Source organism: Schistocerca nitens, chromosome 8 (genome assembly GCF_023898315.1).
Source record: "Schistocerca nitens isolate TAMUIC-IGC-003100 chromosome 8, iqSchNite1.1, whole genome shotgun sequence".
In the NCBI taxonomy this organism is placed as follows: Eukaryota; Metazoa; Arthropoda; class Insecta; order Orthoptera; family Acrididae; genus Schistocerca; species Schistocerca nitens.
In genome coordinates, this window is record NC_064621.1 from 483,940,643 (window position 1) to 483,954,199 (window position 13,557).

Consider the following 13,557-nt stretch of genomic DNA (forward strand, 5'->3'; position numbering starts at 1 on the left):
ACTACATCCAGCATCTCTACGATCGTCTCCATGGGAGAATAGCAGCCTGCATTGCTGCGAAAGGTGGATATACACTGTACTAGTGCCGACATTGTGCATGCTCTGTTGCCTGTGTCTATGTGCCTGTGGTTCTGTCAGTGTGATCATGTGATGTATCTGACCCCAGGAATGTGTCAAAGTTTCCCCTTCCTGGGACAATGAATTCACGGTGTTCTTATTTCAATTTCCAGGAGTGTATATTTAATATACTAAAAATGGGTATATTTTAGGTATAAATTTGGTTTTCGTTAAGTTACTCAAAAACTGTAAGAGGTAGCTTAACGAGGTCTCTTAATTATTATTTTAGGGTAAACTGCAGCATAAAACAAATTTCTAAGTCAGATATTTAGCTCCTTCAATTTTTCTTAAAATCGTGAATTCTGGATGTAATTTTAATTCTTTTGCTTTGAACCTTGCACCACTTATTTCTGACCTCCATGGGCACATTCTGACGAAATTCTGGCTTTCTGGCTTTATGATTTAGTGCCACTTATATTTTCTTAAAACTGCATTTTTATGGAAACTATTGGTTTAATTACATTAAGTCTTGATATTTAAAAAGTTATTACAATGAAATACATGTTGAAAATTTTGAAATGGAAATTTTTACTTTTAATTTTTATACTTAATTTTGGTGCAATACTTGTGCGCTACGCGCAGACGTGTTAAGGTGACGAGGCGCTACTAGCAGTGAACTGGGGTCAGTCCCGCCACACTCGCTCGGTGTATCACAAACGATACAGCGCTTGTTTCGCTTCACACTGTCATGATGAAGGAGACGGTGCTTCAAGTGTGAACAAACTCTTAGAATTCAAGCTTTCAGAAACTCGATTAACTATGCTGTTTCTAACTCTCCGACGTAGCTGCGTTACACACTGCCATGTTACACGCTACAGTTCGCAGCCCTCTAGCAACTTGCGTCAGCGATGCGAGAAAGTTGACCGAATAATACGTGTGACATGTCGTACCTCAACTGATGTTAAGAACAGAATAAAAAATATAGAGGCATTACTTTTCAGCACGCCGTCGTATATGAAATGTGTTGTATCTGGGAAGCAATTCGATGCGGGATACATGTGAGTTCTTGTCATATGCCTGAGTACTGACAGTCCTTGTGTAAATGGACTAGACGAATGGGAAATAATTCTAGCAATCATACAGGCTGTAACTGGGGATATCCACTGACGTAAGAGACTTTGTTCAAATGTGTGTGAATTCCTAAGAGACCAAACTGCTAAGGTCATCGGTCCCTAGACTTACACACTACTTAAACTAACTTATGCTAACAACAACAACACACACACCCATGCCCGAGGGAGGACTCGAACCTCCGGCGGGAGGGGCCGCGTAGTCCGTGACATGACGTCTTAGACCGCACGGCCACTCCACACGGCTAAAGCGACTTTGACAAAGAGCAGATACTTATGGCTTGGTGATTGGGAAGGAGCATCTCGGAAACGGCGAATCTGGTGCTACTATCATGACCATCCATGGAAAGTCGTTGAAGCGCGATCAAACCACGAGTAGGCGACAACAAACGGTGTTGAACACGTGGATCCGTTGCAGCCGACACTACGTGTTGCCATATTGACCAAACAACACCGTCAATTACGCTTGCGGCGTGCATGACATCATCAAAATTGGACCATCGATCAGTGATAAGCCTGACGGGATGAATCAGGTTTCTTGTTAAATTAGCTAGATAGTTCTGTCCAGATACGACATCGTCCAGACGAATGAGTCAGATACCGCGTCGTGGACGCAGGTCATTGGGGTCAGTATTATGTTGTGGCTGACGTTCACCGGCCTTCCATAGGACCTGTGATAGCAAGGAAACTCACTATAACAGCTGTAGGATATGTGAATATTTTTACGAACTGCCTGCATCCTTTCGTCGTTGGTAGCTTCTTCGACAGGGATGGTATCTTCAGGCAGGGTAACTGTCCGTGTTACAAGGTTGGTATAGGGCTACAGTGGTTTCAGGGGCATGACCGTTAACTCATCCGCGGTGGTCTAGCGGTTCTGGCGCTGCAGTCCGGAACCGCGGGACTGCTACGGTCGCAGGTTCGAATCCTGCCTCGGGCATGGGTGTGTGTGATGTCCTTAGGTTAGTTAGGTTTAAGTAGTTCTAAGTTCTAGGGGACTTCTGACCTAAGATGTTGAGTCTCATAGTGCTCAGAGCCATTTGAACCATAGCCATTCGTTAACTCATGTTTGTCACCAAATTCACCCAACCAGAACCCGATTTGACACACGCGAAACGCTGTCGGGCGCCGGCTCCGTTCCCACAAACCAACGCCCCGTAATTTAGAGCAACTGTGTGACCCGTGCGTTGACATCTGGTGTCACACACCTGCTCGAACCTATCACTGACTTGTCGAATCCATCTCACTCACAATCACTGCTGTATTGCGTTCCAGAGATGTAGCAACACGCTATTAGCATGTAGTCACAATGTTTTGGCTCGTCTATTTTCAACATGGCACTTGCAAAGTAAAAGTGTGACGTACTGAGCGAGAGAGAGGAGACATTGTGTATACTATGCCGAATAACTGAACGTCATACGAAACTTCGACAAAAGTGCGAGATACTGGGTAACGCCTTGTTCTTCACTAAATCTACAACGAATTTTACAAGTGAAAGATTAAGTGTGTTTGAGCTTCCTATTGTCCCTCGTGACAATCTCTCATATTAATGCTGGAGGCTGGGTACTGCTCGTAGTGGCTGCTTTTCCCCAGGTCGCAAACTGGACATCACATCAACAGCCAGCACCGCCTACCGACTGATCGTTGGCTACTACTCACAGGAAGCAAAACACTTACCTTAAGTCCACCTGCCAATGCTATTTACATTGATCATTATCAAATAATGAAAGCTGGATATCAATGCTTATACATTTTAATAACGATAGGCCTTGTGAATCTGTGAGTCCACTACGACAACCATTGTGTACAACCAAAAGATAAATCATATCTAACTTAAAGTTACTTCCACCAAAACATGACGTTCTGCAGAACAACAGAAAACTTGCTCACTTGCAAGTCATTTACTGGATTTCAGCAGAGCTGTCGCCACCTCCATCATGTCCCAGTAATTATAGTTTGAAAGTGGAAAATAACCCATGTACACCCTTAAATGGAATGAGTTCTGTAGGCACTCCTAAACTGATGGAATTAGTAGGACGCAGATGTACGACATGCGAGTGAAGTAACTGCAGTTGCAAATCTTATAATTTATCTGTCACAACATGTTGTAAATCTGCATTGTCAGAGACATGGGCGAATATTTACACAGCCTCCAGAAGCAGCATGGACTCCGTCAGCAATGATGAAAGTGACGTTGATGATGATTTTGACAATTTGACATGCGACACACTAGAGAAAAATCTGACTGATACCATAGCATAGTGTGCAAAAAAAAACTTTAGACAAAATACAGTGAAGGCGGTATTTTAACATATTATTTTATTTTTGTGAGCAAAGTTGACATGTAACATTAACCTCCCGATGTACGAAAATGGAATGTACCGTTAGTTGTAAATGTAGCATTGTAAACAAATAAAATCCTCAAAGTTTAATATTTTTTGTTAAAGAATAATTAATTATTTTTCAGTATTCTTTGGAACATTTCAAAATCCTGAACAAGAGCATAGCAACACAAATTACCTCATAAAAAAATTGGTCAAGGATGCCAAAGTGGTACCCACCAAAATTAGCATCGCTGGCTATCCCTTTATCGTATAAAAAAGAGAAAACGTTTTATACTCAGTGTTACGGTTAGGGTCTAAAACTGCCCGATAAAGGGATTATCAAACTACATACAGACAATACAACACAATCAAAAGACGAACGGAAAGCATACACAACAGACACACCGTGAAAGTGAATTGTTCAATCGAAAAGTATTCGAAATGACGAAAATCGGACTGTTGGTCTACATAGGGCAACTACGTATAATTCCAGGGCGACAAATACTAATAATAAGATCACAAAACCGTAAGCAAATCCAAATAGCAATGTTATCTTACGAAACTTGTGCTCCAAGTAGCTATTCACTACCTAACAATCAGAGAATAACAAACATACAAAACTATAATATACAGGGCGGAGCAAATAAAAGTGGCCCAAACGAGTGGATGCGATTGGACGTGAATGAGAGCATACAACCATACCCCGCGATGCGTATACCCCGTTTACACCCGCCACGTGATCCATACCGGTTCAGGTCGTAGTGCAGTCTGTGTCTGAACAGCTGGTGTCCGTTGTGGGAAGTTACGTGACAGCAAAGATTTTGAAACGTTCTGATCATTTGTTTGCTGAGAAGTTGAATGGTGTCAAAGTTTCAGCTTAGTTCGAAAATGGCATGAGATAGGCTCTGTTTTTAACAAGTCAAATAAACATTCCGAAAGGTGCCCGCACACCAGAAAATGTGGCTCCAGTTCATCAGAAAATGCTTCAGAGTCCCATCAAATCATCCCGACGCCTGTCGCAAGAGACTGGCACATCACGTCGATCAGGCGGACGAATACTACACCTGGACCTGCACATGCATCCTTACAGAGTGTCTGTCGTCCATGCATGTAAACCAGCAGATGCTCCTCAGGCCTCCAGTATTTTGAGTGGCTATTCACTGAGATAACAATGAATAGCTTGGACATGGATCTGTTTTTACATCTGAAGCGTAGTTCCACCTGTATGATTACGTCAATTCACAGAATCAAGGGTTCTGGGCAGCGGAGAATCCGCATAACGCCACTGCATGATGAGAAGGTTGGGGTCTGGTGTGCAGTGTCTGCACGCCTCGTTATTAGTCCCATCTTCTTTCGTCCGACACTGACATCGGTGCGTTACATTGCTAACGTTTTTAAACCATTTATGGCGGCAGTAACGGAGGAGGAAAAGACCTACAGTTACTTCCAACACGATGGAGCAACTGTTCATATACTCGGCCGAACCTTGGAGCACATTTACACAACCTTCACACCTGATCTGTCAGTGTGCGACTACTTTGTTTGGACAGCCCTCAAGTCTAAGGTGTATCGCAACAGTCCTCGTAGTCCTCAAGAATTGCAGCACAGCATTTCGGATGAGACTGCACCAATTCCAGAAGCCCAGCTTCGATCTACCTTGAACATCTTGCTAACCAGGGCCCAAAAGTGCCAAGAGTTGATTGGTGGTCACTTTCAACACCTGCTATAGTCAGGTTAGTATTGTATTTCTTTTCCTCTGATGCGTGTCTTTGTACCCTGGAACTATGCTCTCCGGGTCACTTTTGTTTGCCCGACCCTGTAGTAACTTATTTGGAGTCATTATATAATGCAGTAATTGTGTAAATAAAGCGAGCATCTATTGCAAGCCGCGGAAGTTGCTTCATAAATAAAAAGAAGCGAAGCGCGTACGGTGCAAAACAAAACGCCTTTCATTTACTAACGATCCTAATCACTGTTTAATTCAGTGTGGCTCAAAACAGGTGTGAGTCGTGTGTTGGGAACGGAAAGAGAGAGGAAAGCCCTCTGACCTGCGTGCCGCCCCCGCAGACGACGTTGCAATCCTGCCAGCCGAGGAACTCCCAGGAGTAGCGAGGCGTGCGCTCTGCCGGCCGCTCCAGGGGCTCGTAGTAGCTGTAGTGCACGCCGGGGTTCTTGCCGCCGAAGAACACCACCTGCGGCGAATGGAGAATGGAGAGCGTTATAGTTATGCACAAAGAAGAAAGCGACTGGTGCGGGAATTCGCAGCAGCAAAGCCAGTGTACCACGCTACGCTGTAGCCAATAACGTCATTCTGCTCCATCTGTCTGTAACGTGTGCTTTGGAGTGTGCTTGTAAAGAATTTAGCGTTAATTTTCGTTTCAGTTTAGGTATAGTGAAGGTACTGTAGTGTTCATTGTGGGTGGCATAAAGCAAACACGTCAAGTATTACGTTAACAAGCGTCATCTATAGTTTACCGAACACGCGAATTTTTCTTGGGAGTGGTAAGTGGCCAATTGTGGGGCTTACCCTAGCGTTGCCAGTAACCAGGGTTCGCAACGGCTGGAGCATGTGGCGTGGGACATAGAGAACGCTGAATGAGATTTTCACTCTGCAGCGGAGTGTGCGCTGATATGAAACTTCCTGGCAGATTAAAACTGTGTGCCGGACCGAGACTCGAACTCGGGACCTTTGCCTTTCGCGGGCAAGTGCTCTACCAGCTGAGCTACCGAAGCACGACTCATGCCCCGTCCTCACAGCTTTACTTCTGCCAGTACCTCGTCTCCTACCTTCCAAACTTAACAGAAGCTCTCCTGCGAACCAGGAGAGGAGAACTTCTGTTAAGTTTGGAAGGTAGGAGACGAGGTACTGGCAAAGGTCCCGAGTTCGAGTCTCGGTCCGGCACACAGTTTTAATCTGCCAGGAAGTTTCATAGAGAACGCTGTTCGCAATGTATCCTCCGTATCTCTATGTACAGAGTACATCACGCACCCACCTTCTTAAGGGCTCTACACACGAGCGACATCGCCAACAATTTCGCCTACAGTCGGAAACTCGCCTCCCCCCGCCCCCCCCTCCCCCCTCCCCGTCATAACCGTCAAGTTGTCGTTGTGGTCTTCCGTCCGAAGAATGCTCTGATGCAGCTGTCCATACTATTCTATTCTTTGCAGGCCTTTTCATCTCTGAATAACTAATGCAACTCACATTCATTGGAACCAGCTTCCTGTACTCGTCTCCGTCTACAATTTTTACCCCACACACTTACCTCCGTACTAAACAGACGATTCCTTGATGTCTCAGAATGAGCCCTATTAACCGAACCCTTCTCATATTCAAGTTCTTTTCTCCCCAGTTCTACTCAGTGCCTCCTCATTAATTACACAATCTATCCATCTGATCTTCAGAACTGTTCTGCAGAAGCGTATTTAAATAGCCTCTATTCGATATTAACAAATTTCTCTTTTTCAGAACGCTTTTCTTGCCATTGCTAATCTACATTTTATATCCTCTCTGGTTTACCTATTATCATTTTTGTACTGTCCATATAGCAAAAGTCATCTAGCAATATCAATCAGTATTTGGAACGACACTGGGTAGTGAAATTCTACCATGGAGCATTAACCCTGTGTTTAGCAGCAGTGGCAGTTGATCTCCGTATGACGACTAATAATAACAAAAAAATTAAAAATGAGGATTTAAAATTTATTAACTTTATTTTTGATCAGTTTATTTCTTGGGATCAGTAGTCCATGCTACAGAATATACCACATTTTTAATTCACAACAAGTGTGTTGTGTACATCTTTCCTGTCTCTACGTCGCAAATATGTCTTAGAGTCCTTGATTCCTTTTTAATTAATTAGTCTTATAATTTAGCTACAAGTATTTGCACAATGGCTTTTCAGTCTCGATGTGTCACTAGAAATTTGTCAGTAGCAGTACTGATTGTTTCCACAACTTTTGTAAATTTTATGAAGGAGATGCAGAATATAACAGATGAAAAGAATATAGGAGACGAGATACTGGCAGAAGTAAAGCTGTGAGTACCGGGCGTGAGTCGTGCTTCGGTAGCTCAGTTGGTAGAGCACTTGCCCGTGAAAGGCAGAGGTCCCGAGTTCGAGTCTCGGTCGGGCACACAGTTTTAATCTGCCAGGAAGTGTCAGATGAAAAGAGTTTTAAAGCCTGGATGTAGAATACGAATGCGTAAACATTTAAATTAAAATGTCCGCTTAATGTTACATCATTCCATTTAGAAGTTAAAGTCTTTAATAATGTGTCTATTTATTTAATAAATAACTGAAAATCACCAGCTAGAGCTCAGTATACTGTGACTATTAGTAAGAACTTCGCATCAATTTCTACTTCTATAGTACAAGGTTCCAAATGCTGCTCACTAGAAAATATAAGAGTATCATTGTTTTTAGATGTCCATTCCGTCCACACTGTCCAATTACATTAATGTGAACACGTGTCAAAAGCCCGAATAACCACCTTCTGCAGCGCAGACAGCTGCGAGACGTGCAAGAGGAGAGTCAGTGACGTTCTGGAAGTTATCGATAGGGATGTGGAGCCACGCAGATTCCAGTGCCGCGGCCGGCTGCGCTGGGTTTCTGTTGAGTATCTATGGCGCCCACAGCCCTATCGAGGTGGTTCCACAGAACCACGACTGGGTTTAAATGCGGGGAGTTTGGCGGCCAGGCGTGTACGGTTAACTCATTCTAGTGCTTTTCGAATCATACATGTACACTGCGAGCCGTGTGACACGTTGCATTGTCCTGCTGGTAGATGCCATCATGCCAAAGAAAAACAAACTGCATGTAGGAGTGGACATAGTCTCCAATGACAGATGCATACTTCTGCTGATCCATTGTGATTTCCAGAATGACGATGTCGCCCAGGGAATGCACGAAAACATTCCCCAGACCAGAAAGTCCCCTCCTCCAGCCTCCGATGGTTGTTGCAGTGTGACTGCTTTAAGACGTTTCACGTCATACATGCCACGTCTTTCCGATGGAGGATCAAACGTGATTCATCTGAAAGGGCCACCTGTCGCCACTCAGTAGATGTTCAGTTGCGGCACTGCCGCGGAAATTCCAGCCTTCATCGCCGATGATCAGTAATGCATGAACCAGGCTCCTGTTGCGAGCCACATACGCAGGAAGATTCGGTGAACGGTCGTTGAGGAGACAGTTAGCAGTCACTTGGTTCATCTGGGCGGTCAGTTGCTCAACAGTTGCACGTCTAATCGTACACATCTTCGCAGCCGTCGTTCACCCCATGACCTTGGTGCACTACAGTTGTCTCGGTGCCGCTTTACAATAGCGTCGTTTCTTCATGCACGGTATACACTGCCAGAAAAAAATGAATACACCTGGAAAGACGGCTTCGATTTTGATCCGATGACGGCATATGCCGCCTGGGTGGTATTAGATGTACTGATAATGGTTTCAGCGTCGTCCGCCTACAGATAGCGTAGTGCCATAGCTACAAATACGCCATCTGCGTCTATCCTTTAGTAGGGAATACTCACAGCCATAAGGTTCAGTGTGCTACAAACATGTGAAGCAAGCAGGCAACCTTGCCATGTAGATGAACTCATGCCCCAACTGAGCGAGTTTGTAATGGGTCAAATTGTGGCCTTCCGAGTGGCGGTATGGTTCTTTCGGAGAACTGCCACACAAGTTGGACGTGCTGAATTAGTTGTGCAACTGTGTTCACGTGAACATTTTCACACTAAAGACGTCCACAAGCACAGATCCTCGTATTACAAGGGCAGCAGTGGTGGATCGCACAGGTACCACAGCACATAAGAGGACTTGTGAACTCGGACGTATCAACAGAAACTGTTGAGAACCGGTTATTAGCAGTAGGGCTACTGGTACGCACATTTCAAGCCCGTCTTCCACTGATGCCACAGCATGGCTGCATTGCTGCCTTCAGAGGATCACTTGGAAGATGGAATGGCGCGCCGTTTTGTTCAGCGATGAAAGAAGATTCTGCCTGCACGCTAGAGATGGTCGTTTGCGTGTGCGGTGTGGAAATGGTGAGCGCTGTCTCTAGGAGTGACTTCTTTCAAGACACACTGGCCCCAGTCGAGGTCTTATGGTCTGGGGTGCGATAAGCTACAACTCTTGTTCACCTTCGGTGTTTTTGGAGGGGACGCTAACCATCGCTCGGTACGTGCTGAATGTAGTTAGACCCGTTCTTTCACCGTTCTAGGAACAGGAAGGTAACGCATTGTTCCAACTGGATAATGCTCGCCCACATGCTGTCCGTGAAACTCAAGGTGCTCTGCAAGATGTGCAGCAACTATGCTTGCCAGCACGACCTCTGGACTTGTCTCCAGTCGAGCACGTGTGGGGTATGATGTGACGAGAAGTGACTCGTACGACTCGTCAACCAACAACCCATACAGAACTGTGTGAGCAGGTTGAGCAGCCGTGGCATAACACATCCCTGGGTGGTTTCCGCCATCTGTACGATCGACTGGATGCCAGAGTCAGCGCTTGCATTGACTCCTGTGGCGGCCACACCACGTAGTAATGAGTGTTTCAGCTTGGGCGGTGCCTCAGAACCGCTTGTGCTGTTGATCGGTAAATGTAATCGTTTCATGTACTCCGTATGAACTGTTACAAGAATAAACACTGTGTGAATTGGAAACCTCTAAAAGGGTATACACTAATTTTTTCCCGCAGTATGTACTTGTCGTTCCTTTTTGTAGTGGAACTGGTCGTTGCGGTGTGCGTTATTGGGATTACCAGTAATCTTATTGCACGGTTTTTATATTTTTATTTTATTTTGACTTTTCAAGGTAGTGTCAGGATGGTGTTAAAGTAAAGAAAACGGTCTATTGACACACAGTCTACATGGGTTTAGAAAACATCATTCCTGTGAAACACAGCTAACTCTTTATTCACATTAAGTGTTGAGTACTATTGACAAGGGATTTCAGTTCGATTCCGTATTTCTGGATTTCCGGAAGGCTTTTGACACGGGGCGGTCGGAGTGGCCGTGCGGTTCTAGGCGCTACAGTCTGGAAACGAGCGACCACTACTGTCGCAGGTTCGAATCCTGCCTCGGGCATGGATGTGTGTAATGCCCTGAGGTTATAGTCTGGGAGACGAGTCTTTGGTATTGACAGCTCGGTAGCGTCTTTCCGTTGCCTAGCGACCGCAGGCAGGCAGCCAATGACGGCCTGACTTTGAGCGGATAGCAAGGGCCACGTTGCCGCTCTGAAACCCGGTCGCGCGCGCTTATGAAACTTACCAGTGTCTCGCGTGCAGGCGGTGCGGTCGTTCGTCGTTTGTCTGAAGTTGAATTCGCAGTTTATTTCGTTTTTGTTGTTTTTAGTGTTTCTTTGTTTATGTTTCGTTGTAAACAATGTCTAGTGCGGCGGGTAGTACCGGCCCAACACAAGAAGTGAAACGGAGGAAGAAAAGTGTGCTACACACCCAGGCCCGTGAATTCCTGTGCTCTGTGAGGGATTACTTTGAGAAAGAAAAGGACAAAGGCGGGCCCTTAATTCCTGTTGTTCAGGTTGTGAAGAGAACTGCAGCAGCATTGAAAATAAGTAAGAACACTGTTGTAAAGATAGGGAAAGAACAGTATAGTGTAGATTGTGACGAGAGTGGCACAACAAAGCTGCACACACCAGGAAAGAAGCGACCGAGAAATAAGCAGGTGACAGCTTTGGACGATTTTTAGAAAGACGCTATTCGTCGTCATATATACAGCTATTATAAGAGAAAGGAACATCCCACTATATCTAAATTACAGGTGTCGCTTCAGAAAGACGATCTTTTTAAAGGGTGCAAATTTTCGTTGCGTACAGTGTTGAAAGACATAGGCTTCAGCTATTCACTGTTTAACGGACGCAAAATATTAATGGAAAGGACAGATGTAGTTGCATGGCGGTGCAGATTTCTGCGCAGGATCATGGGTGTGGAATTCGAAAGTATAGTGTGGTTAGATGAAACTTGGGTCAATGCCAGCCATTCTTTACGTAGAGGCTGGAATGATGGAACGCCCGAGGGGACAATGGCAGTGCCTGTTGGCAAAGGAGGGCGTATTATTGTCTTACATGCAGGAACATCGAAAGGTTTTGTGCCAAACTGCTTGAAAATGTTTCGGTCAAAAAAGACGGGAGATTACCATGAAGAAATGAACAGTGTAGTATTTCAAGAATGGTTCGAGACATCGCTTATGACGAATCTGCCAAGTCCATCAGTGATTGTTATGGACAATGCGCCTTGTCATTCCGTTGTTCACGATAAGGCACCAACCTTGGTAACAAAAAAAGACGATATCATTCAGTGGTTGAAACGGCGAAAAGTAGATTTCAGAGAAGATTTAAGGAAGACGGAACTGCTCGAAATTGTGGCACAAAAGAAACCCCAATTTCCAACATATGTAATTGACGAGATTGCTAAAAGGCACGGGCATGAAATCGTTCGGCTTCCTCCATACCACTGTCACTTCAATGCAATTGAAGGAGTGTGGACGCAGATAAAAAATTACATTGCTGCAAACAATAAAAAAATTCACGATCTCTGAAGTGGAAACTCTCCTTCCAGCAGCTATCAATAAAGTGACAAGCGAGACGTGGGCTAAAATTGTAAACAGCACTGCAAGTGCCATCAGAGAGGCGGCCAAAACCGAAGGGGTTGTGGAAGAATGCATCGAAAATTTAATTATACATCTGGGAGAGAGCAGTGATAGTTCGAGTAGTGCTGAGGAAGACAATGTCAAATCAGATTCTGACAGTGATGTGAGTGGTGTTTTTCCATTACAGTAACTACAACGTATTCAGGAATGTAAGGAGGGAGTTTGCTATCGATCTACAACCAGATCATCATATTGTGAGTACTTTCTTGAGATTATAACTCTTAATACACTGACCAATTATTCTGTAGCTTGTAGTAGAAAAAAATAATAATGCTAATACTTAACAATGGAAACCAAAACTGCTAATGTTCAACAACTTGCGAAAATAGTTTTCATTTCAGTTGTGAAGTTTAACAAATAACTTTATTATGTTTCAGCATCTTAGATACTTGTACTAAATAGCTCTTATCAGTTTTCGAGTTAATATATTTCAAGCATCAACTTTAAATAAATTCACGCGTACCAATACGACTTGTATTTTGTCTCGCTTTTATTTCTGCTGCTAGAGAATGCGTGTAGCAGACAGGGCGCCGCGTGCTGTGAGCCACGTTCGGCAACAGCGCCGTCTGCCCGCCGGAACTGTCAGTACCAATCACTCGTCTCACGGACTATAGTTAGGTTTCATTAGTTCTAAGTTGTGGTGTTTTTTTTGACACGGTACCACACCAGCGGCTCGTAGTGAAATTGCGTGCTTATGGAATATCGTTTCAGTTATGTAACTGGATAACTGGATTTCTCATTCCCTGTCAGAGAGGTCACAGTTCGTAGTAACTGACGGAAAGTCATCGAGTGAAACAGAAGTGATTTCTGGCGTTCCCCAATGCAGTGTTAGAGGCCCTTTGCTGTTCCTTATCTATATAAACGATTTAGGAGACAATCTGAGCAGTCGTCTTAGGTTGTTTGCAGATGACGCTGTCGTTTATCGACTAATAAAGTCATCAGAAGATCAAAACAAATAGGAAAACAATTTTGAAAAGATATCTGAATGTTGCGAAAAGTGGCAGTTCACCCTAAATAACGAAAACTGTGAGGTAATCCACATGACTGCTAAAAGGAACTCGATAAACTTCAGTTACACGATAAATCAGTCTAATCTAAAATCCGTAAATTCAACTAAATACCTAGGTATTACAATTGCGAACAACTTAAATTGGAAGGAACACATAGAAAATGTTGTGGGGAAGGCTAACTAAAGGCTACGTTTTATTGGCACGACACTTAGAAAATGTAACAGACTTACTAAGGAGACTGTCTGCACTACGCTTGTCCGTCCTATTTTAGAATACTGCTGCGCGGCATGGGATCGTTACCAGGTAGGACTGACGGAGTACGTCGAAAAAGTTCAAAGAGAGGCAGCACGTTTTGTACTATCGCGAAATATGGGAGGG

At 44.3% G+C, this 13,557-nt stretch overlaps 1 protein-coding gene and 1 non-coding gene across 2 annotated transcripts in view; one reads left to right on the forward strand and one right to left on the reverse strand.

The window, feature by feature from the left end:
- LOC126199629 (A disintegrin and metalloproteinase with thrombospondin motifs 7-like) overlaps nt 1–13,557 on the reverse strand; it is a 583,524-nt gene that overhangs the window by 23,792 nt on the left and 546,175 nt on the right. The window contains exon 19 of the mRNA XM_049936555.1: nt 5,557–5,700. Coding sequence (XP_049792512.1) covers nt 5,557–5,700 — 144 coding nt within the window. The remainder of the gene's footprint in view (nt 1–5,556; nt 5,701–13,557) is intronic.
- Nucleotides 7,566–7,640, forward strand: Trnas-uga (transfer RNA serine (anticodon UGA)). The gene has a single exon. It is a non-coding gene; the product is annotated as a tRNA-Ser (tRNA).